Below are 22498 nucleotides of genomic sequence, written 5' to 3'. Positions count from 1 at the left end.
GATGTTGAGACACTTCCTGGGAAGCAGGGCTTCAGCACGCAGACTGGTTGCTCTGGAAGGCAAACACTGTAAAGTAACGAATACCCCCATTCCTCCTCCCTCCCTTAGCTTTTATATCTGAGCTGATGTCATATGGTATGGAATATCCCTTTGGTCAATTTGGGTCAGCCATCCTGGTTGTGTCCCCTCCCAGGATCTTGTCAACTCCCAGCCCCTTGATGGGGGGAATTGAAATGTTGGAGCCAGCACTGATGGTGTGCCAGTGCTGCTCAGCAGAAGCCAAAACACTGGTGTGTTACCAGCACCTTTCCAGCTCCCAATGCAAAGCACAGCACTGAGAGGGCTGCTGTGGGGAAACAAATTCCAGCTCAGCCAGACACAATATACCGTGTTTCACTTAAGTAAAACATGTACAAAAAAAGACATTTTCTGGATAAGACAATTTATTTCAACAAATACATGTATCTTTATGATGAACTGGAGGCTGCAACAGCTGCTCTCTTGGGCTTTGGTGTGGTTCCCTCACGGAATCCATTCCTACAAGTAGAAATATGGTTATTATTTTTTGAAAGGTTGACTTTCGATCCAAGTTACTTTCCAAGAAGCAATGTTTCAGATCAGGTTCACAAGCTTTTTTCAGCTTCCCTCAGTAATGCACTGAAATCACTATGGAGTTCATATGTTCAGAGATTTTTCTTAAGAAACATACTTCACAAACTGTTTGGAATAAGCAATATGGTTTTCTCTCTTCTGAAGTAAATGACTTCTTCAAACAGGAAGATTTCATTAACTGAGTAAACACTGCAAGACTGAATCCAATACAGCACACTCACTAAAGGCATGCTTTACTTTATGTTCCTACTCACCATCTCGGCAAAAGATTTCACATTTGTTAGCACTGAAGCTTGCTTTTGAGATGACATTTCTACTTCAGCAACACTTGGTGGAAATCAGGCTGCATTTGCACATTGTAAGGTATTTTCTGGATGCTTCTGGGAAAGATTGCTTACCAAAAAAATCCCAGATGAATGGATCCCTCAAATACACCTAGGTCTGGGACTTAAAAGACTTACTTTTCACTATTAAATCCAATCTACATTTTTAAGAAAAGACTCTTGAATTGCTTGGGTTTTTGCATCCATCTTTCTGGTGTATCAGGCCAAAAGGTACAGAGCTGTGCTTTAGAACATGGAAGTCATACAAAAAGAAATTCTTAGCAAGTTTAACAGTACAGTACCTTTTAAGTACAACTCAAAGCTTTATAACACATTTTAGAAACCTGTAACTCAGAATCTGATGTTACTAACTGAACTCCAAATTAAAGAGCAACCACTGAAGTATTTAAAGCTTTTTTTGTGGGCAAGAAAGGACTGGAATGCATTTCAAGAATTGTTTCTTAGAAAAATCCAACTTCAGTGCAATCATCAATTTCAGACTCCTGAAAAGAGGTAATGCTACACAAAGTATACCTTTTCAAATGTGAGTGCTTTATTACAATACCCTCTGTGTTCTGTACTAACTACAATTAACAGAAACATCAGTTTGCTATACATCCTGTTTTAACAATGAATGAGCTTTTTATAATTGGCAGTATATTCTTTTGAAGATATGACATTTCCACAATATATTTTAAAAGAAATACCATACCTCATCGAGCATACTAAATAAGTGTTAACTTTGAATGATGAATTTTATAATTCAGTGAAATCCATTGAAGATGTCAGATTACACTAGTCTGTAATAAAATGTCATACCTGAATCGACGGTAGACCCTTTTGAGGTGCCTCATGCGACCAGTACCAGTGGTGTTGCGTCTTTTAGCCTTTGCACTCCAGTTATCTAGAACACAGAAATTGCTGTTACTCATCTATACCAAATAATTAGTTGCATGGTATGTTTGAATAGTACAACTATTTAATTTGTCAGAAGAAAAAAACAATTAAAAATTAAGTAAATTATTATGCAGTAATACTGCATGTTAGCTGAGATATAGTTAAATCAGTATTAATTTCAAAAAAGCTCCTAACACTGCAAGATGAGACAGTATTCTTTCTTGGTTGGAAAAAAGCCAGATTATTGAAGATGACAAAAAAATACAGGTTTTTAAACTCAACTCTGTTACTTACAATTTCTCTTACGCTTAGCAGGGTAACCACATTTCCCACAGGTAGATTTCTGCAGATGGTACGCCTTGGACCCACAACGACGACACAAGGTGTGTGTTTTATTTCGTCGTTTACCAAATGATGACGTACCCTTCGTCTGAGAAATATTTCAAGACATTGCACATTGTAAATATCACTATCACTCAAGAGTTATGTAACTCAAAACACAGGCTTCTCTAAAAAATACTCAAATTCACAAAGTCCAATAAACATGGCAGAGGCACACTGAACTCTGAAACACTGACTCAGTTTCTTTTATAAGCATCCTCCATTTTAAGAAATCAGTTTCTTACACTTCTCTTTGCCATTCCTATCCCCCTGCCCAGTGCTGAAAAAAAATTAAGTCACCGAGTGGTTATCTCCAACTCCTTTCTCATCTCCCTCAAATTTATCGGTGATAAACAGTAAACTGCTTTTTCTTGAGGAAAGGTATTTCTTTTCATAGATTAACCATACACTCACAAGAGGCTTTGGCAATCAAACTCCCTCTTGCTACGTTATCTGAAAGGCTTCCTAATCCTTGGGAAGAGCGCTGTCCCGGCCAGGCCCGCAGCAAGCACGGAGGGGACCTCGAAGAAGATCCCGCGGCAGCACAGCCCCATACCCCATCGCTGCCTCTTCGCCCAGGACGAGATGTCCCACGCCCCCACACAGGCCAGGAACGGGACTCGCTGCCAGGCCTTCAGGCTCAGGTCCCAGCCTCGTCTCCCCGCAGCGCAGCCCCACCACCTAGCCCATCCACAGCTCGACGCAGGGCCGCCCCGCGCCCCAGACGAGGCCCACGGCCTCAGAGCCCGACACAGTGGCGGATGATGACAGATATCACCGCAGCCAGGCCCTAGCACTCACCATCTTCTCCGGGGGTTAGCACCAAAGAGGCTGTGCCCCGCCCCGCTTCCGCTATAGTCCGGCAAGCGCTTCCGGAGACGTGCTGGGAGTGTTCGGTTGGGCATGGCGGAGGCATCCGGTCTGGTAGTCCGGATGGATAGGCCCGGCTTGGCTCGGCTCGGTTCGGGCGGCAGAAAGTGAATGCTCTCCTTTTCTTAGCGTCACCTCAAGTTGTACTCAGGAGTCCCCTCCGTATGATGTCCCCTTCCCGTCGGGCCCGGCCTACTGGGAGAGGCAGGGTCTCTGAAAGCCGTGGTGTGTCGTAGGTGAGACCTTCGGGGGCCAGAACATGGTGCAACTGGTCCTGGAAATAATGATTAAGGGGTATCTGTGTGTAAATTTAACACACCTAAGTTGCCTTACTGGTACATCATTTTTAACTCTAATGCATCTTCCCTGCAATAGTACCCATGCTGTTATTCACAGGTGCCTACAGCTCCACTTCAGGCTGCAGAATCAAGTCCTGGCCTTATTTCTACATCAAGTGAAACCTATAAACCTATTTTCATAACTGAAATGAAAATTTCCCCTTCAGGGACAGGATATTTGTGGCTGTAATACATATTTTCAAAGTGAACTGCCTTAAAAAATAGGCACGCTCTGCTTGTCAATGTCCCTCCCAAGCCCCACAGATGCAATGTGACAGTCTGCCTAAAGCATTGCAATGGACATCATTAATGTAAAATTATTTTTTATTCCAATGCACCACTTAAATTCTTACATGCCAACTGTTGTGGTTTAACCCCAACCAGCAACCAAGTCTCAGACAGCTGCTTGCTCACTCCCCCATCAGTGGGATGGGAGTGAGAAATGGAAGGGTAAAAGCTAGAAAACTCATTGATTGAGATAAAGACAGTTTATTAGGGAAAGGAAAAGCCACACACAAGCAAAACAAAACAAAGAATTGATTCATCCCTTTCCGTGGACAGGCATGTGTTCAACCATCTCCAGGAGAGCAGGACCCCTTCACAGGTAAAGGTTACAGTAATTTCACGATTACAAGCCACACTTCCGGGGTGTCAGCAACATTTCATTTTTCCTCCATAAATAAGCCACACCGGATTGTAAGCCACACTTTCGTTCGCAGCGAGGATCCATGTGCAACTTTCACAAAGTTGCCAAATAGTAACAGAATCGCGGGATCATGGAGTATACTGACTTGGCTCTGCTCGGGACAGCCGCCAGGGAGCGGCCCCAGCCCTGCTCGCCGCTGCCGCCAGGAGGCAGGGGAGCGGCGTGCCCAGCTGGTGCCGCCGGGAGGAGGGACAGGGGCGTGCCCGGCCACTGCTGCCAGGAGGAGGGAGAAGGGCGTCCCTGACTGCTGCCGCCGGGAGGAGGGAGAGGGGCGTACCTGGCCAGTGCCACCGGGAAGCAGGAGAGGGGCTTGCCCGGCCGCTGCTGCCAGGAAGAGGGAGAGGGGCTTGCCTGGTCGGTGCTGCCGGGAAGAGGGAGAGGGGCGTGCCCGACTGGTGCCGCCGCTGCGCCCTCCAGGGCCGGGCAGCGCTGCTGTTGCGCCACCACTGCCCCGCCGCCGCCCGGGGCCGGGCGGGCTCCACCTTGGCTCGGGGCTGCTGCTGGCTCAGACTTCCTGGTTGGAAAATTTCCAAAATTTGTTCATATATAAACCGCTCCTGAATGTAAGCCGCACTTCCGGTTTGGGAGCAAAATTTTAGTCAAAATGATGCGGCTTATAATCGTGAAATTACTGTACTTGGGAAGACAAATGTCATCACTCCAAATGTCCCCTCCCTCCTTCTTCCCCCCACTTTATATACTGAGCATGATGCCATATGGTCTGGAATATCCCTTTGGTCAGTTGGGGTCACCTGTCCCAGCTGTGTGTCCTCCCAACTTCCCACACACCCCCAGACCCCCCCGCACCGTGACCATACAAGGAGCAGCAAAGGCCTTGGCTCTGTGTAAGCCCTGCTCAACAATAACAAAAACATCTCTGTATTATCAACTCTGTGTTCAGCACAAATTCAAAACAGCCACATACCAGCCATTGGGAAGAAAAATAATTACGCCAGCTGAAACCAGTATACCAGTCCACCACACAACTTCAGTAGACTCATACTCTATAGACAATTTGATCTAAGAAGAATTAATTTTTCTTCACTTGTTTCGTGAGCATGACCTGAATTCCTTTGGTGCTGATTTATATGCTGGAAGGCTTTTGATTTCTGCTAAGGTTGAGGGATGGAGCAAAAAGTTATTTTTATTTTAACCGCATTGTTTCCAGATGCACAAAGGTGTGGCCCAGGCTATTCACTCAACTTGTTCATTTTGGTTGGCAATTTCTGTCCCTGGAAGAACACCTAACAGGTTTTTGCTCATATTCATTTTGCCTCATCTGAAAATCCACACATTTAGTCTATTCATGGTCCCACTGTAGTTAAAGGAGAGAGATAAATACTGCCAAAGGGTAAATCATCCGATCTTAAGTGTCTAAAATAGGCTGGATAAATCATCCTCGGGAGGAACCCTTCTCCTTCCATTACAGTAATTTCACGACCATAAGACGCACCGGACTATAAGGCGCACTTTTTTTTTGCCACAAAGATCTGTGCCGTGCACAACAAAGTAACTAACTAGTAAAGGAATCCGATGATCGTGGAGTTTACTGGCAGGTGCTCAATTTGCAAACATTTTTCACAGATGGATGTAGCCTTTAAACGCAGCCCCAAGCACCCTCCTCGTGCATGGGACCCGGCACTCCCGCCCACCCCCGGCTGGTGAGGCAGGGCTCGGGGCGACTGTGACTCGCGGCTGCTGCGGTTCAGGGTGGCCACGGCTCACACCTCGGGGTTGCTGCGGTTCAGGGCAGCTCGGAGCCGCCCGCGGTTACCTCTCTCCCTGTGCGACCGCCGCTGGCCGGGGGCTACCTGCTCCCTCTCTCCCTGTGCGACCGCCACTGGCCGGGGTCTGGCTGCTCCTGCCCCCCCTCGTGGCTTGGCTCACGGCTCGCACTTGTTTTTTGCAGCGAGGAGCTGCACCACATGCAACAAAATAACAAATTACTGGCAGTTTGCAAACATTTTTCACAGACTGGCATAACCTTTAAATGCAGCCCCAGGTGCTCTCCCCGTGCCGCAGGCCCCCGCACTCCCGCCCGCCCCCCGGCACCGGCTGGCATGGCTCGCAGCTCCTGGTTACCACCGTGCGGCCACGGGTCCCGGCTTCCCCTGCCCAGCGGCCGCAGCTGCCGTGGACCCAGGCACTTGTCCTAGTTTAGGGCAAATTTAGGGAAAACCTCCAAGAGGAACCCCCAGGAAAAAAACAAACCCCCCAAGACTCCTCCCCCACCATCGGGTTCGGGAAGAATTTCCTCAGAGGAAAAAGTGGAAAAAACCTGTTTATTAATCAAACCAAACACTCCCCAACACAAGAGAAGAAAATGAGCAACCCCGGATGACAAAAAAACTCTTTCACTGGTGTGAGAGGGTGACAAACTCAGAAAATCTCTCCTGCGGGTAGTGTCAGTCTCCGGCGCTGGGCATGATCTCAAATTGCAGGGTCCCGGTGTTCCTCGGTGTTCCAGGTCTGATCCAAACAGGTTCAGAAAGTATACAGAAAGGAAAGGGGGAAAAGAACAAAAAAACAGTCCAGGGAAAGAGATTGGACTGCCTAACTAATAAGCAAAAGCAAAACTAAAGCTAGCAAGCGAAGCAAAACTAAACCAAAGCAAAGCGAACGAGCAAAGCCAGCTAGCAACCCAAGCCAGCCTGAGCCAGCAGTTAGCCTCCCAAGCACAGACGATGGGGGAGGGGAGTCAACTGATAAGTAGACAAAACAGACTTTCACTTAAACAGAACACACGATTGGGGATACAAGCCACCATATCATCACCCCAGGACAGCACTCCTGCCCGACGCTGGCTGGCGCAACTCGACCTCTTCTTCCCCCTGCGCCCGGACCGGGGCTGGTGCCACCCAGCTTCTTCTTCCCCTCGTGCCGGGGTCGGGGCCGGTGGCAACTCCCTCCCTCCCCGCGCGGCTCCTGCCGGCTGCGGCCACCTGCTCCCGCCCCCCCTCGCGACTTGTCACTCCTGCGGCACCGGCCCCCATTGTGGCTCACACTTCCGGTTTGGCAAGTTTCACAACTTTGTACATTATATAAGGCGCACCGGACTTTAAGGCGCACTTCCGGGTTTGGGGGAAAATTTTAGTCAAAAGGGTACGCCTTATAGTCGTGAAATTACTGTAATTCTAACAGGAACCTAGATAGCCCCCTTAGGCTGGGCTTAGATGGTCAAAGTTAGGTAAAATTAATTTTGTCCTGACTGATTTAATGAAAATATTTTTATAGCAGTTCTGTCTTTCTTACTAAAAATCAAATGAGAAAACTCCATGTTCTATGAATGAAATGCCATACAGAAAAAAACCTCCAATAAATTCAAAGTATAAATACAAGCTGGACTGGGTCATATCTGTCCCAGCAACCTTGCTGTGTGTCTTTTAACTGGTGCCTCCTTTCTTCTTTCTTTCTCATTAGATCTCAAAAATCTGGAAGATGCTGTGAAGACATCGGGCAGATGCTATGCAACAGTCTCCAAAAGAAGTGTGTTGGTTTGTCTACCTGCAAGGACATGCTGACAGAGGAATTATTCTTCTCATTTATGGGATAAAAATAGTCTTACTCATTTACATGTCTTCAAAACTGTAAGGAAAGTATTTTTTTTTTAATATCATCATACCATTGTCTTTAGTATTCAGGAGCATTGGATACTTCTAAGGTAAGTAATGGGCAGGGATGGGGCTGATCCAGTACAATCCCAGAGGCTCTTAGCTGTAGTGCAGGTCATGGGTCACTGTCAATAGTATTCTCCAGCTTACTCAAACCCTACACTCATGCTAGCAACTGCTGAATAGCACCAGCTTAAATTCAGCACTGGCTAATTCACCCTTCTGCTTCAATGTTGAGGAAGTAGTCAAAACAATTTAGAAAGTGACACATTTGGGTTTCAGGACTGTCTTTTCAATGCAGGAAACAGCAGTCTGTTACTGCAGCTTGTGTCCCTGTTGTAGGTTGACCCTGGTTGGATACCAGGTACCCACCAAAGCCACTATATCACTTCCCTCCTCATCTGGAAAGGGGCGAAAGAATATAAGAAAAGGCTCATGAGATGAGATAAAGACAGGGAGAAATCACTCACCAAATACAGTAATTTCACTATTAAAAGCTGCACCATTTTGACTAAAATTTTACTCCCACCCTGGAAATGTGAGTTACACTCAGGAGCGGCTAATATGTGAAAAATTTTCTGAAATTTCCAACCTCGGAAGTGCAACCGAGGTGCCGAGCTGAGCACCTGCCAGTAAAACCCAGGATTATGCGATTGTTACAAATTGGTTACTCTGTTGCGCGGCGGGTGCAGGTGGGCTTAGTGCCGGCAGTGCGGGGGGGAAGGGAGGTGGGGGGCTCCGTGCTACCATTCCTGCGGCCCGGGGCAGAGGCAGGGGGCTCTGTGCCAGTAGCGCAGCGGGGGGAGGGAGGCGGGGGGCTCCGTTCTGCCATCCCCGCGACCCGGGGGGGAAGTGGAGGGCTCCCGCCCCTGCCTGCCGCCGCTGCCGCGGTAGCGGGGTTCTCCTTCCCCTCCTGCCGCCGCCACTGTGGGTGCCGACAGGCTCCGTCCCCACCTGCCACCCCGGGGCAGCTCCGGGCCGGGGCGAGCGAGCCTGATGTCAGCGGCGGCCAACCCCGAGTGGCCCCGCCGAGCGGCCCTGCCGAGCTGGGCCACCTGGCCCCGTCGACAGCCCCAAGCAGGTTGAGCCCGCATGACCCGAACCGAGCCAGTAAACCCCGCTATCCCGCGATTCTGTTACTACTTGGCAACTTTGTTGCATGCGGGTCCTCGCTGCAAACGACAGAGCGGCTTATAATCAGGTGCGGCTTATGTATGGACAAAGAACGAAATGTTGCCGACACCCGGAGATGTGGCTTATAGTCAGTGCAGCTTGTAATCGTGAAATTACTGTACTATCATGAACAAAACAAACTTCGCTTGGGAATATTAATTGAATTTATTACCAATCAGAATCAGAGTAGGATAATGAGAAGTAAAAAAAAATCTTAAAAACACCTTCACCCACCCCTCCCTCTTTCTGGGCTTAACTTTGTTCCTGATTCTCTACCTCCTTCCTCCCAGCAGTGCAGGGAGACAGGGAAAGGGGGTTTTGGTCAGTTCATCACATGTTGTTGTTTCTGCTGCAACTTCCTCCCTGGGGAGAGAAGTCCTTCCCCTACTCCAGCGTGGGATCCCTCCCACAGGAGACAGTCCTCCATTAACTTCTCCAATGCAAGTCCTTCCCAAGGGCTTTGTTTTCTCACATGCAAACTAAATACAATCCCATTGCAGCTTCCATGCAGCACTTTTGGTCCAACCAGGTCCAGTGAGGGAGAAACTGTTGTGCCAGCAAATACTGTTATCCTATTAAGCATTTAGATCAGGGTTTATTTAATACTGTGGAAGTGGGTGCCTTTCTGTATCCCCTAGCACCATGTTCTGCCTTCTGTCCTATCTAGTTGGGTGTCTTGGTTTGAAAGACAGTTATCTTCTAAGAAAGGCAGGAGCCTCTCTTTGAAATGGAGAATGTAAACCCCCTCCCTCTAAATTATTATAATTTTGAAATTAAGGAGCTCTCAGGCAAAGATATGGAATAAGAATAACATTTTTTAAATAGGAAAATTAAAAAAGAGAAATACAGTATTACAAAGAACAAACCCAAAACGCTGACAGAGTCAGAATACAACCTGACACCCTGTCAGTCAGGGTGTTGGTAGCAGTCCGATTCAATGGTGGTTGCAGTCCTCCTGGAGTGACAGATCTGGTTCTGTTGAACCAGTGGTCCTGTAGAAGGGTGCAGATTTCCTCCAAAGGTCCAATGATGATGTGGAAAGGTCCGGTTTTCCTCTGGAATCCAGTGGAAAGAAGGCTACTTTGGTGTTTCAAATCTTAGTTTTTTATCTAGGTAGGAAATGCTTGGCTCTTCCCTCTGGCGGGAGCATCTCACAATGGCATGATGTAATTTTATCAGTCATACAGTGGGACTGAATGGCCCATTAGCAGACGATATCTTCCTGGAGGAAGGATGGGTTGTGGAAAAGAAAGATGACGGCATCATCTGGTTTTAACAGATGGCCCATTAGCAGAATATCTCCCACGGAGATAAGGATCACTGCCCCACCTGGATTCAACAGATGGTGATAGAATACATACTTTTGGTCACATCCTGTATTACAACCTAAGACAGTTGGGGTTAAAAAATGGAAGCAAAATGCTACACTGGACATGCCCATCATTTTTTTTTTTCATGCCTCTGGGGTAGAAGTCCCTCTGCTTCAAGTTGACCCTCTCCAAGGTCCATGGACCTTTCTGACCTCCTTGCTCTACCGTGGCACTTTAATGGGTGTAATGGTTTTAAGCTCAGCTGGAGATGAAACACCTTGCAACCACTAATTCAACCCCCCTTCTTATCCCCCTCCACAGTGAAATGGGGAGGACAATTGAAGCAAAACTTGTAAGTTGCTATAAGAACAGTTTAATAATGGAAAATAAAGTAAAATACAATAATAATGGTAAATAATAATAATAATAATATTGATAAAAAGGAAACAAACATGTGATGCACAATACAATTGCTCACCACTCACTGACCAATGCCAGGCCCCCTTTTCTGAACCCAGAGCAACCACCCTTCCGGATAACTCCCCCCAGTTTATATACTGGACATGACATTACGTGGTGTGGAATATCCCTTTGGTTAGTTTGAGTCTCCTGTCCTAGCTGTGCTCCTTCCCAGTTTCTTTTGCAAACCTCCTCACTGGCAGAGCATGTGACAAAGAATAAAGTTCTTGACTTAGCATAAACACAACGTAGCAAAAAACCAAAGCATTGGTATGTTATGAACACCATTCTCATTCTGAATCCAAAATACAGCACTGTAACAGCTACGGAGAAGAAATTAACTCTATCCCAACTGAAATCAGGACAATATCTACCCCTTATTCCATACCATTTATGTTGTGCCAAGTTTCACAGTCCCCAGTATCCCATCACCTTTCCTATTTATCTGTTTTGATAGATAGCCATACAGACATCATTCCCTTAGGCTATGGAAGACCTCTGTCAAAGGTTCATAAAATGTCCACACACAAAAATTTTTTGTTGAATTCATTTAGTCCAGGACTGGTCTTCATCCTTGGTAACAGTTTTTCAAGCAGGAAAGATGGTGTAAGGTGTGGGATTGTTGCATGTTGCTCTGATTCCAGTACTGTTGCACTTGTTCAATTTTATCAAAGTTTATTTTTCATTGGTGTGAGTGCAACAGTCAGAGGGAAGTCAGACTCTGATCCCCAGAATGCTTGTGGTTAAGATCAATGCCATGAGGTGCTCAGTGAGGTAATGCACATGTAGCCACCATACAAGTGGTAATACACAGTGTTGGATAGTAATTAACATCATACAATTTAATTCATTGGCGATTTTCACCCCAAATCAAATCCCTTTGAGGCACACACCAGACTTCTTCATCCTCCCTCATTATCCACCAAGTACACCCGGGTCCTTGAGCAAAAGCAATCCCATGGATGGGTTTGCCTTTGCCTGAGGCAGTAATAACCCAGACTGTTTTCCCCAGTATGATTTTAATGTGCACTACAAGAACTTTATCCCCTTCTACAGTACATAAAAGTTTTGATTGGGTAGGGTCAGCCCAACTGGCAGATCCTCTGGCGTTGACTAACCAAGTGGTCTTTGCTAAATGTGTGTCACAATGTTTGAAGGTCAAACCAACCACGGTTCTCAGTGTATTTAACAGTCCATTACATTGTTCCATTTTTTCAGAGGTTGGTGCATAATAGGGAATGTGATACACCCACTCAATGCCATGTTCTTTGGCCCAGGTGTCTATGAGGTTGTTTCAGAAATGAGTTCCATTGTGTGATTCAGATCTTTCTGGAATACTGTGTCACCATATCACTTGCTTTTCAAGGCCCAGGACAGTGTTCTGGGTGGTGCCATGGGGCACAGGGTATGTTCTTAGCCATCCCGTGGTTGTTTCCACCATTGTAATCACACAACACTTGCCGACATGGGTTTGGGCGAGTGAGATATAGTCAATCTGCCAGGCCTCCCCATACTTATATTCTAGCCATTGTCCTCCATACCTCAGAGGCTTTATCTGCTTGCATCTGCTTGATTGCAGCATGTTTCACATTCATATATAACCTGTGCGATAGTGTCCATGGTTAAGTCCACCCCTCAATCACAAGCCCATTGTGTTGAGGTGATTTGATTATGATATTTATTCCCTAACCATATTCTTTATGCCCAGAAAATGGCTGCTGTAGATTTAAGATGAACCCAGGGGGTGGGGAGCCTTGGGCTCCTGTGAAGTTTACAGTAATTTCACGATTACAAGCCACACCGTTTTGACTAAAATTTTACTCCTACACCGGAAATGCAGCTTACACTCAGGAGCGGCTAATATGTGAATAATTTTCTGACATTTTCAACCCCTGAAGTGAAAACCAAGGTGCCGAGTAGAGCAACCTGCCAGTAAGACCCGGGACTGTGTGATTGTTACACATTGGTTACTCTGTTGCGCCGCGGGTGGAACCAGGCTCCGTGCAGGCAGTGCGGGGGGTGGGGAAGGCAGGGGAACTCCCTCCTTTAGGCAGACCAGCCCAGGGGAGAGACGGGGGGCCCCCTCCTGCTGACCCCACGGCCCGGGGAGGAGGCAGGGGCTCTCTCCTGCTGGCCCTGCGGCTCGGGGGGAGGTGGGGGGCTCCCGTCCCCTCCTGCCACCGCCGCCGCAGGAGCGGGGGGGCTCCATCCCCGCTTCCCACCACCTCTGCGGGTGCCGGCGGGCTCCGTGCCCCCCTGCCACTGCGGCGCAGCGCCGGGCTGGGGCAAGTGAGCCCAGTGGTGGCTGGCCCCGAGCAGCCTTGCTGAGTGGCAGTGCCGAGCTGGGCCACCTGGCCCCATCGGCATCCCCGAGCCCCCACAGCCTGAGCCGAACCAGTAACCCCTGCCATGCCGCAATTCTGTTACTATTTGACAACTTTGTTGTACGCGGGTCCTCACTGCGAACGGCAGAGTGGCTTATAATTGGGTGCGGCTTGTGTATGGACAAAGAATGAAATGTTTGCCAACACCCAGCGATGCGGCTTATAGTCCGTGCGGCTTGTAATCGTGAAATTACTGTAGGTTAAATGTTCTCTCTCACCAGGGTGTTTTGGGCAGCTGATGCCGTGGGTTTTAGGTTTTATATTTTTCAGATTCTCTACTGCTTGCTGTATAACTCTGAAACTTCATATTAGGTGTCAGTAAGCTCTCTTCACAGGGTAGTTAGACAAAACAATCCCTTCCTAGCTAGAGAATCAAGGACAACCGTTACCCAAAAAGCATAAACAACGTCAAAGGGAAGGGGGCAAACCAGGGGGCTGAAACTTCATAACCTGGGGCTGTGGTTGGACAATTGACCCCAATATGTACATGAACCAAAACTTATAAAAGTGTAAAAAGTTGTGACCAGGATCCATCTTGGATTTGACTTGGGTATAGCCCTGACCAGGCTCTTGCACTGCCCAAGGTGTATCCTTTTAATAAATATCTATTTTATTCCTTTTATTCTGTCTAGTCTCTGTTCCAGGTCAGCCTTTCCTGGCATCAAACCCACCATACACCATGAAAATATTAGAAGACATACATCAAAAGACTCATTGGAGTACTCAGGCTTTGTGTAATTGCTTTTTAAGGAATTTATCCTGGTTTGGGACAAATTTGGAAAGGAACTTCCAAAGGGATGTTCCATAAAGGGCAAAATTCAGTGGCCTTTCACCCCACCTGTTTGGGAGAAAAATCTCCTTTGAGACAAGTGGAAAAAACCTGTTTATCTAACTAGTAAAGTACTCAAACATGAAAAAAAATAATATTAAACAAAGGAACTTCCTGTTCTTCTGAAAAAATGACAAATTCAGAAAGAGGTTTTTTTGTGGGGTGTAGCTCAGCTCGCTCTGTCTCTTATCAGTCTTTCCTGCACTGGAAAATGCTGCTTTCTGTACCCCAGTGGGCCACAGGCATGAACTCCTGGTGTTTTTCTGTGGTTTTGGTCCAGGGCAGGTTTGAAGAGTTCCAGGAAAAAGAAAAAGCTACAGTCCGGGGAACTTCTCTGCCTCAGCTAGCTAAAAAACTAACTAAAAGCAAAGGACAGTTCTCTCCCACTCTCTGTCCATGTTGCAGACAACACGCACCCAGAGAGAGAGCTGAAACTCTTATCTCCATGTTTTTGAATACAGTCGCAAAAAAAATTCCACCACTTTTACTTCTTCCCCCCTTCGCTCTCAGATCTAGTTTTAAAGGCACAAAACTTATTTCTGGACTGAACAGACAAATGAGAATGCAATTCAGCATCATAAAGTCACCCTAGGACAGGTGCGTTGGGATATTTGGATTAGCAAAAGAAGTAACTGAGAGATGAATAACTTGCCAAAAGGTAAATAAAAAGATTATGAGAAGAACAACACCAGGAGGTTGTGAGTTATCCCTGTGACCATTTCAAAGCATCCAAGTGGACTTTACTGAACTTCCCCAAGTGCAGAGATGGAAGGTTTTATTAGTAATAATAGACCATTTAACTCATTGGGTAGAAGCTGTCCCAACTGTTAGAGCTACAGCTAATGTGGTATGTAAAACCCTTTTGGAACAAATTATTCCCAGGTATGGAATGGTTAACAAGGTAGACTCGGATAGAGGAACACATTTTATGTCCAGAATCTTACAACAAATAACTCAAACCCTGGGAATAGAATGAGAATTACATACCCCGTGGCACCCAGAGTTTGAGCTGGATAAAGAGGATGAACCAAACTTTCAAAAGGACTCTAACTAAACTGATGATTGAAATTCATATGTCATGGGTAAAGTGTTTGCCTCTGACACTACTGAGGGTCCAGACACAACCCAGATCAGATCTAGGAGTGTCACTCTATGAAATTATGTCTGGATTGCCCTTTTTGACAACACAACATGAAACCGCTACTTAGAAAGAGGGGAAGCGAGTGTTAGAAAATGTCACCACAATTGCACAAACTCTAGAAAATTTACTGTTAAAAGGGCTAATCTCTCAAACCGCACCCTTAGATTTCAAGATGCATAATGTTCACCCGAGAGAATGGGTATTGGTTAAAACATGGAAAGAACAATCTTTAACTCCACAATGGGAAGGTCCTTTTCAGGTACTACTGATGACTGAAGCTGCAATCCGAACCAAGGAAGAGGGTGGATCCACGCCAGCAGAATCAAAGGACCTGTGGAAGAACGTAAGGAATGGACCATAACATCTAGACCGGGTGATACAAATATGACTCTTAAACTAGGACTGGGAGGTAATGAACTGAGATGACTCAAATGATCCAAGGAGTGTTCCAAAGATCACAGATAATTGGGAAACAAGGCCAAGTTCATATCAGTGGTTTCAAGTACTGTCTGGATAAGTTTTGAGAAACCTTCAATACCCCTCTTAGGAGGGACACTTGCGCTCCAAGCAGGAGGATCAGGACTGTATTGGTCAGGGGGTCCTAATGTACTGTCACTAGTATGTGATTTTTACTAATATAATTATCTTACTTTGTGGATGGGAACTACTAGTGCCTCTTGAATGGGAGGAACAGTTGAAAAATCACAATACAGAAGTGCAAAAAGCCGTTTACTTGGAAATTAGTGAAAAGAGAGTGACAAGGAAATAGAGGGCAAGACCGGGTTGGCCACTGTACTTGCCGCCAAGAAGATCATATACACCTGCTATGGGTAACAATCCCATAGGCATGGGAGGTGGGGGTAGAAACCATACCGGACCTCTGTTATTCCTTTTTTGTCTGTTACTCCTTTTTTGTCTTTTCCCTTTTGGAATTCAAGCAAATCCATGTCATAAGTGCTACCAATCACTTTACTTAGGAAAAACCCAAGGTTCTTTTTTCACTGCTCACACCCACATCAACAGATACTTTTATGACTCATCCAAATTAGAAACCTGTACATAGAACAGACAGACATTCTGAATTGCAGAAAACTTAAGACAAGGTAGTCAAAGGGTGGGGAGTAAATGCCCAAAGGGGAAAAGATGGGTTTGCTTTACAATTGCTCTCAGGGGTGAAGTCCAGGATTTGGTAAAGGAACAGATAGTAAGCAAGATGACAAAGCAAATGCAGCGATCTAACCCAGGGTCAACCCCATATGAAGATTTGTATACAACACTCAAAGGACAATTGGAAAAGGAAATAGAAATCCCTAGATTAGGGAAAAACCTGTTTGTAGATTTGGGGGAAAGAATAAGTAAAGAACTAAATGTAATCAACTGTTGGGTTTGTGAGGGGCCCATAATGACAGGAATGGCCATGGAAAGGCAGTAACCAGGCCCTGTTGAACTCCTTAAATGGAACTGGACAAATATAAGAGGGGAGAACTGACCAGAAAGGTGGATCTTGAGTTCAACAGTAATAGGAGAAGAGTTCCTCTGGTGCACTGGAAAACATTTTTTTACTAGAGTAGGAAGTACCCCCTATAAGAGATATAAAATTAGTAATGGGACTTTCACATGGTGGGTCCCCCAAAGGACCAACAGTGTACTGGGCCCAGAGAAAAACTAATAAAAATTGTGAATATAATAATGAAACTGGGCTTTTTCTGTGTAATGATACAGGCAAGAATCCCTATTCTGAAATCCCAGAGATATCAAAATTTTGGGAAAATACACATCAACAGAGTAACGATTATTGGAGAGCACCAGATGGCTTATTCTGGACATGTGGGAAAAGAGCTTACCCTAAACACCCCCCTCCCCAGTGGAAAGGGAGTTGTACTCTGGGAATTATAGAACCAGGATTTTTTTCTTTTGCCAGGGCAGAATGGGGATGACTTAGGGGTACTAGTTTACAACACCTTGAAAAAAAATACAAGGGAATTAATCGGAGGAGCTCAAAAACGGGGGAATGAGGAATGGCCTCTTGAATGAATATTGGAAATGTATGGACCAGTCACATGGGCACAAGATGGGAGTTGGGGATACCGAACCCCAATTTATATGCTAAATCGTATTGTAAGACTCCAAGCAGTTGTAGAAATAAAAACAAACAAAACTGCTCTAACACTGGAATTACAGTAATTTCACGACTATAAGGCACACCCTTTTGACTAAAATTTTGATCGAAACCCAGAAGTGCACCTTATAATTCGGTGCGCCTTATATATGGACAAAGTTTGGAAATTTACCAAACCGGAAGTGCGAGCCACAAGCCGAACCGCAATCCGAGCCATGGCAGCTGCGAGAGCTGCGAGACCCGCGCCAGCTGCCCTAGCCACGAGAGACACGCCAGCCTGTGCCAGGGGCGGGCAGAAGTGCCGGGGCCTGCAGCACGGGGAGGGCGCCTGGGACTGCATTTAAAGGCTACGCCTATCCGTGAAAAATGTTTGCAAATTCAGCACCTGCCAGTAAACCCCACGATCGTGCGATTCCATTACTAATTCGTTACAGTACAGTAATTTCACGATTACAAGTTGCACCATTTTGACTAAAATTTAGCTCCCAACCCGGAAGTGTGGTGTACACTCCGGAGCAGCTAATATATTAACAAATTTAGGAAATTTCCAAACCCAGAAGTGAGAGTCTGCAAGCGCAGCAGCACCGCTCACCCCTGACAAACACGGCGGTGCCGCTCGCCCCCTGCAAGCACGGCAGCGCTGCTCGCCCCCCGCAAGTGCAGCAGTGCTGCCCAACCCCGACAAGCGCAGCGGCAGTGGCGACCAGGCACACTGCTCTCCCACTTCCTGGCAACTGCAGTGAGCGGGGCTGGGGCCGCTCCCTGGCGGCCGCCCCGAGCAAGGTCGAGCCAGTAAACCCCGCCATCCCGCGATTCTGTTACTATTTGGCAACTTTGTTGCACGCGGGCGATTACAAGCCGCACTGATTATAAACCGCATGTCCGGGTGTCAGCAACATTTCGTTTTGTGTCCATAAATAAACTGCACCGGATTATTAGCCTCACTTTCATTCACAGCGAGGACCCGCGTGCAACTTTCACAAAGTTGCCAATTAGTAGCAGAATCGCGGGATCGCGGGGTTTACTGGTTCGGCTTGGGGCAATGTGGGCTCAGCCCGCTTGGGGCTGCCGACGGGACCGAGTGAGCCAGCTCAGTGCTACCGCTCGGCGAGGCTACTCGGGGCCACCTGCCGCTGCTGGGGTCTCTCGCCCCTGCCTGCACCGCCGACGTCGGGTGGGCCGGCCCTGGACCAGCCTTGGTCCGGCGCTGCCGGTCCTGCTGCTGCTGTGTTCACTCCCTCCAACCCGGGACCCGGCGCTGCCGACCCCACCCCCGCTGGGTGGGCCGGTCCTGGCGCGTTTGCTCCACCCGGTCCCCGCCACGTTCGCTTCCCCCGGCCTGGCGCTGCCCCGCTGAGGCCAGGTGGGCTCGGCTCGAGGCTGCTGACGGTTCGCATTTCTGGTTGGTAAATTTCAGAATTTTTTATCACATATTAGCCGCACTCCAGGTTCGGACCAAAACTTTAGTCAAAATGGTGTGGCTTATAATCGTGAAATTACTGTATTTTGTTGCGCGTGGATCCTCACTCCAAAAAAAAAATACGCCTTATAGTCCTGTGAACCTTATAGTCGTGAAATTACTGTAATATTAAAGCAACAAAGGCAAACAAGAGCTGCAGTGTACCAGAATAGGTCCGCCTTAGACTACTTATTATCAGAAGAAGAGGGTGTCTGCGGAAAATTTAATACATTCGACTGTTGTTTGAAAATAGATGGTAACGGGGATGCTGTCTTGGATATAGTCAAGGATATTAGAAAAATAGCCCATGTCCCCATCCAGAAATGGGAATCGATACTAAAAGCCAGTTGGTGGGAAAATTTATTGGGAATGGAATGGTGGAAAAAACTAAGCTTCTTCCTCTTATGTGTAGCAGCTGGTTTATTATTTCTTCATTGTCTGACCCCCTGTTTTATTCAGCTAATCACCAGTGTAGTCCAGGGTATGCCAGTGGTGGCAATGCCTATGGACCCAAAATTGGTTATATCCATAACAGCACAAAAGATAATGGTGTTAAAGACAGAAGACAAAATAAAGGACCCCTTTGAAGAAGCTAAATTGATTTATGAAAAACATGAGCATATCACCAAAGTTAAAAATAAGAATTATTGCTCAAACCAAATGATTTATGAAAAGGAAGAGGAGAGACTGTGATAAATGTATAACAGTGTTGACTTTCACAATTGTTAGTGAATACTATGTGTTTTATAATGTTGACTTTTGTAAAATAAGTTTTGCTAAAGTTTAGAGTTCTTTTAATGCAAATTTTTGTTGTGATGCCAGTATTGGTGACGAGTTGCAATGTTACCATTTAACCAATGAAGGAATCAAAACATGTTGAATGTATAGAAAAGTAGCAAAGGACTATGGACTAGGACAACTGCACATGCTCTAAAAAGGCGGGACAGAGGAGGAACTTGTGAGTCAGGCAGGAACGGGGTGCGGCTTCTTGCCTCATTAACTGGTTGCTTATAAGGGGCCTCTGGGGAGCGCTGCGAACAGGAGCTGGCAAACAGGAGCGTGACACATCTCTGGGGGTGTGGCACAGCACTTTGCATGGCAGTTCACACAGGCAGGGTTGCAGGTTATTTTCCTTGCTAGTAAGACTTTCTGTGTGTTGTCTAGTGTTTCTGTTGGCTGTTTGGTGTTAGAGTTTCTGTTGGTAATGGTTTTTACACGATCAAAACCTGCGGTTAGTACAAGTGCATGTAACCAAGTGGAACCCTCCAAAAAAGATGTATCTATACAGACTCATTCCTGTCCGGAGTGTTTGAACTTATCAGTGGTTTCAGGGGGTGTTGTGGAGCAAGCCTGCTGGCGGTGTGAACAGGTGAACGATCTCCTTTCACTGGTGGTTGAGTTTAGGGAAGAAGTTCAAAGACTAAGAAGTATCAGGGAAAGTGAAAGGGAAATAGATTGGTGAAGTTCAGCCCTTCCATCTTTAAGGGAGGTCCAACAAGAGTCAGAGGACTCCCCAACCTCCCACTGTCAGGCAATAGAAGGGCACCTGGTGGATGAAGAGGAGTGGAAATGGGTCCCTGCTTGAGGAGGTAATAATAAAAATTCCTCCCAACCCCCACCACCTAACCAGGTGCCATTTCAGAATAGGTATGAGGCCCTGGATCTGGAGAGTCAGCTAGATGATTTAGAAGAAAATTATCTGCCCAATGAGCATCCCCATTACGATTCATCTGTCAGAGAGATCACCACCTCTTACATCAAAAAAAAAAGAAGGGTAGTTGTAGTGGGTGACTCCCTTCTCAGAGTGATTTACCAAAATATGAGTATTGGTCTAACACCGATACTCAACTGTGATGGACAAAAGACTCTCTAACAATTTAAAGTTAGAAAGTGTATGTTTATTCAGCACTGGGCAGCAGCGTGGGGTAACCCCCTAATACGCACTGCAAAATTACAGGTGGTCACAGAGTCTATTTATTGACAAAAGGTTCAAACAAATACATATTCATAATACCAGCCCCTCCCATCCCCTGCTTCTTATTGTAATTAGCTTGGATAGCTATTAAACATGCGTGGTTGGCTTCTTGAATTATGTCTGGGGTCGGTTTTGTGGGGAGGCATCTTAAAAGGAGGAAGTAAGGCAAGCCTTCCTTGCCCTGACATTTTCTATTAATGACAATAGAAATGGCTTTTGGGGCAACTCCAGTTTTGCCAAGAATGAGTTTCTGATTGCAATTGTTTGTGTTCTTTGGACCTAACTACTAGTTTCATCCTTTCCCATTGCAAGCACAGCTAAGCAAACATAAATTGACAGGCAATCAATTATTTAAGTTTCAGGTAGCTATCTCAAGCCCAGTTTCTTCTAACTTTTAACTAAAATCCTAATTTCTTTAAGATTAGTGTTTCAAAGGGAACAGAGTGCCCCATATGTCGACCGGACTTGTCCCACAGGGAGGTCTACTGCCTCGCTGGGTCCTGGATAAGGGATGTTGTTAGCCTGGGAACCAAGAAAGCAGCCAGTTTCTCAAGCTGCTGGAGCTCTGCTCTCAGGCTTCTCAAGGACGAGGAACCCAAAACAAAGATTATAACACCTGCAATGTACCTGACTCTACTTACAGTGTGTGTTTTTAAAAGGATGCTTCTCCTCTTTCCAATGAAATGTCTTTAAATTGTTTTCCACGATGTACAGTATTTAAATCTATGATTTCCTTCAAATAAATGCTCTTTCTTGCTCATGTAAGAAAGTCACCATGTTACTGTGACCATCACCGCTCTAGGAACCACGTACAGCAGCAGGACATCACTGAGAGACTCCCTGGGCTGATCCAGCCCTCTGATTATTACCCACTGCTTATACTCCAGTCTGGCAGTGATGAGATTGGAAAGAGGAGTGTCAGGGCAATTAAAAGGGACTTTAGGGCATTGGGTCAAGTGGTTGATAGGACAGGGACGCAGGTAGTATTTTCCTCAGTCCCCTTGGTGGTTGGGATAAACGGTGAAAGGAATAGGAGAAGTCATATCATTAGCAAGTGGCTCAAGGGTTGGTGTCACCAGCAAAATTTTGGATTTTTTGATCTTGAGTTAGTTTATCACAGGGTGAAAAAGTAAGATTTTTAAGATTTTTAGAATAGGGGTTCGGGGTCAAGGTGGAGGAATTTGGGCATGTTCTGTCCTTCTTTCTCCTTCTTCTTGGTATCCATCTTCTGGGTGATGTTGGCACGTTTGGATTGGTTTAGAGTAGAAGTGGACTGTACAACATAGGTGATAGATATTGGAAAATAACTGTAAATAATGTTCACGTAGTTTGTAGTATAAAAAGATAATACTGCCCTGAAGGCGGGCAGTGTGCCTTGGACTGACCTGTTGAACGGACTTCAACTGGTCAGGGAAAGAATTTGGTAGATAAAATAAACAACCTCGGAAACTACAGGCGAAGACTCCTGACTCTTTCTCCAGTTCTCAGACTGGGTTACAGAGACTTTTAAACATACCCAAGTGGTCATCTCGAGCTCCTGAGAGGCCATCGACAGGCAACGAAGTTTTAAAGGAACTTAGGAATAAAAAGAGGATGTATCATCTTTTCAAGGAGGGTTAGGTCTCTCAGGAAATATTTAAGGGGGTTGCCAGGGCATACAGGAAAAAATTAGAGAGGCCAAAGCTCAGTTAGAACTATGTGAGTTGTCCCACCATATTTCTGTTATGGCGACTACATCATAGCTTTGCTTTTGCACCATGGCTTCCAGCTCTTCTTGTTTGTTACTCATGCTGCGTGCATTAGTATATATGCACCTCAGCTGGGCTACTGATTTACCCCTAACTCAGGCTTACCACCCTTGGGCCTGCCTCCAGACAACCCAGCTATATTCCCTTCCCCCCTTCAAACATA

The 22498-nt window shown here is 46.2% G+C and overlaps 1 protein-coding gene and 1 non-coding gene across 2 annotated transcripts; both read right to left on the bottom strand.

The window, feature by feature from the left end:
* Nucleotides 1-421: 421 nt before the first annotated feature.
* LOC117005062 (60S ribosomal protein L37-like) lies at nucleotides 422-3107 on the bottom strand. Its single transcript, XM_033076294.1, has 4 exons — nucleotides 3015-3107; nucleotides 2127-2262; nucleotides 1755-1839; nucleotides 422-537 (listed from the first exon to the last, which is right to left on the bottom strand). Exons 1-4 carry the CDS (start codon nucleotides 3015-3017, stop codon nucleotides 468-470), a joined length of 294 nt encoding a protein of 97 aa, XP_032932185.1. The 5' UTR covers nucleotides 3018-3107; the 3' UTR covers nucleotides 422-467.
* Nucleotides 639-719, bottom strand: LOC117005106. The gene has a single exon (XR_004419774.1). It is a non-coding gene; the product is annotated as a small nucleolar RNA SNORD72 (small nucleolar RNA).
* Nucleotides 3108-22498: the final 19391 nt, after the last annotated feature.

This window comes from Catharus ustulatus, chromosome W (genome assembly GCF_009819885.2).
Source record: "Catharus ustulatus isolate bCatUst1 chromosome W, bCatUst1.pri.v2, whole genome shotgun sequence".
Taxonomy (NCBI): domain Eukaryota; kingdom Metazoa; phylum Chordata; class Aves; order Passeriformes; family Turdidae; genus Catharus; species Catharus ustulatus.
This window is presented reverse-complemented; position numbering and strand designations above follow the sequence as displayed.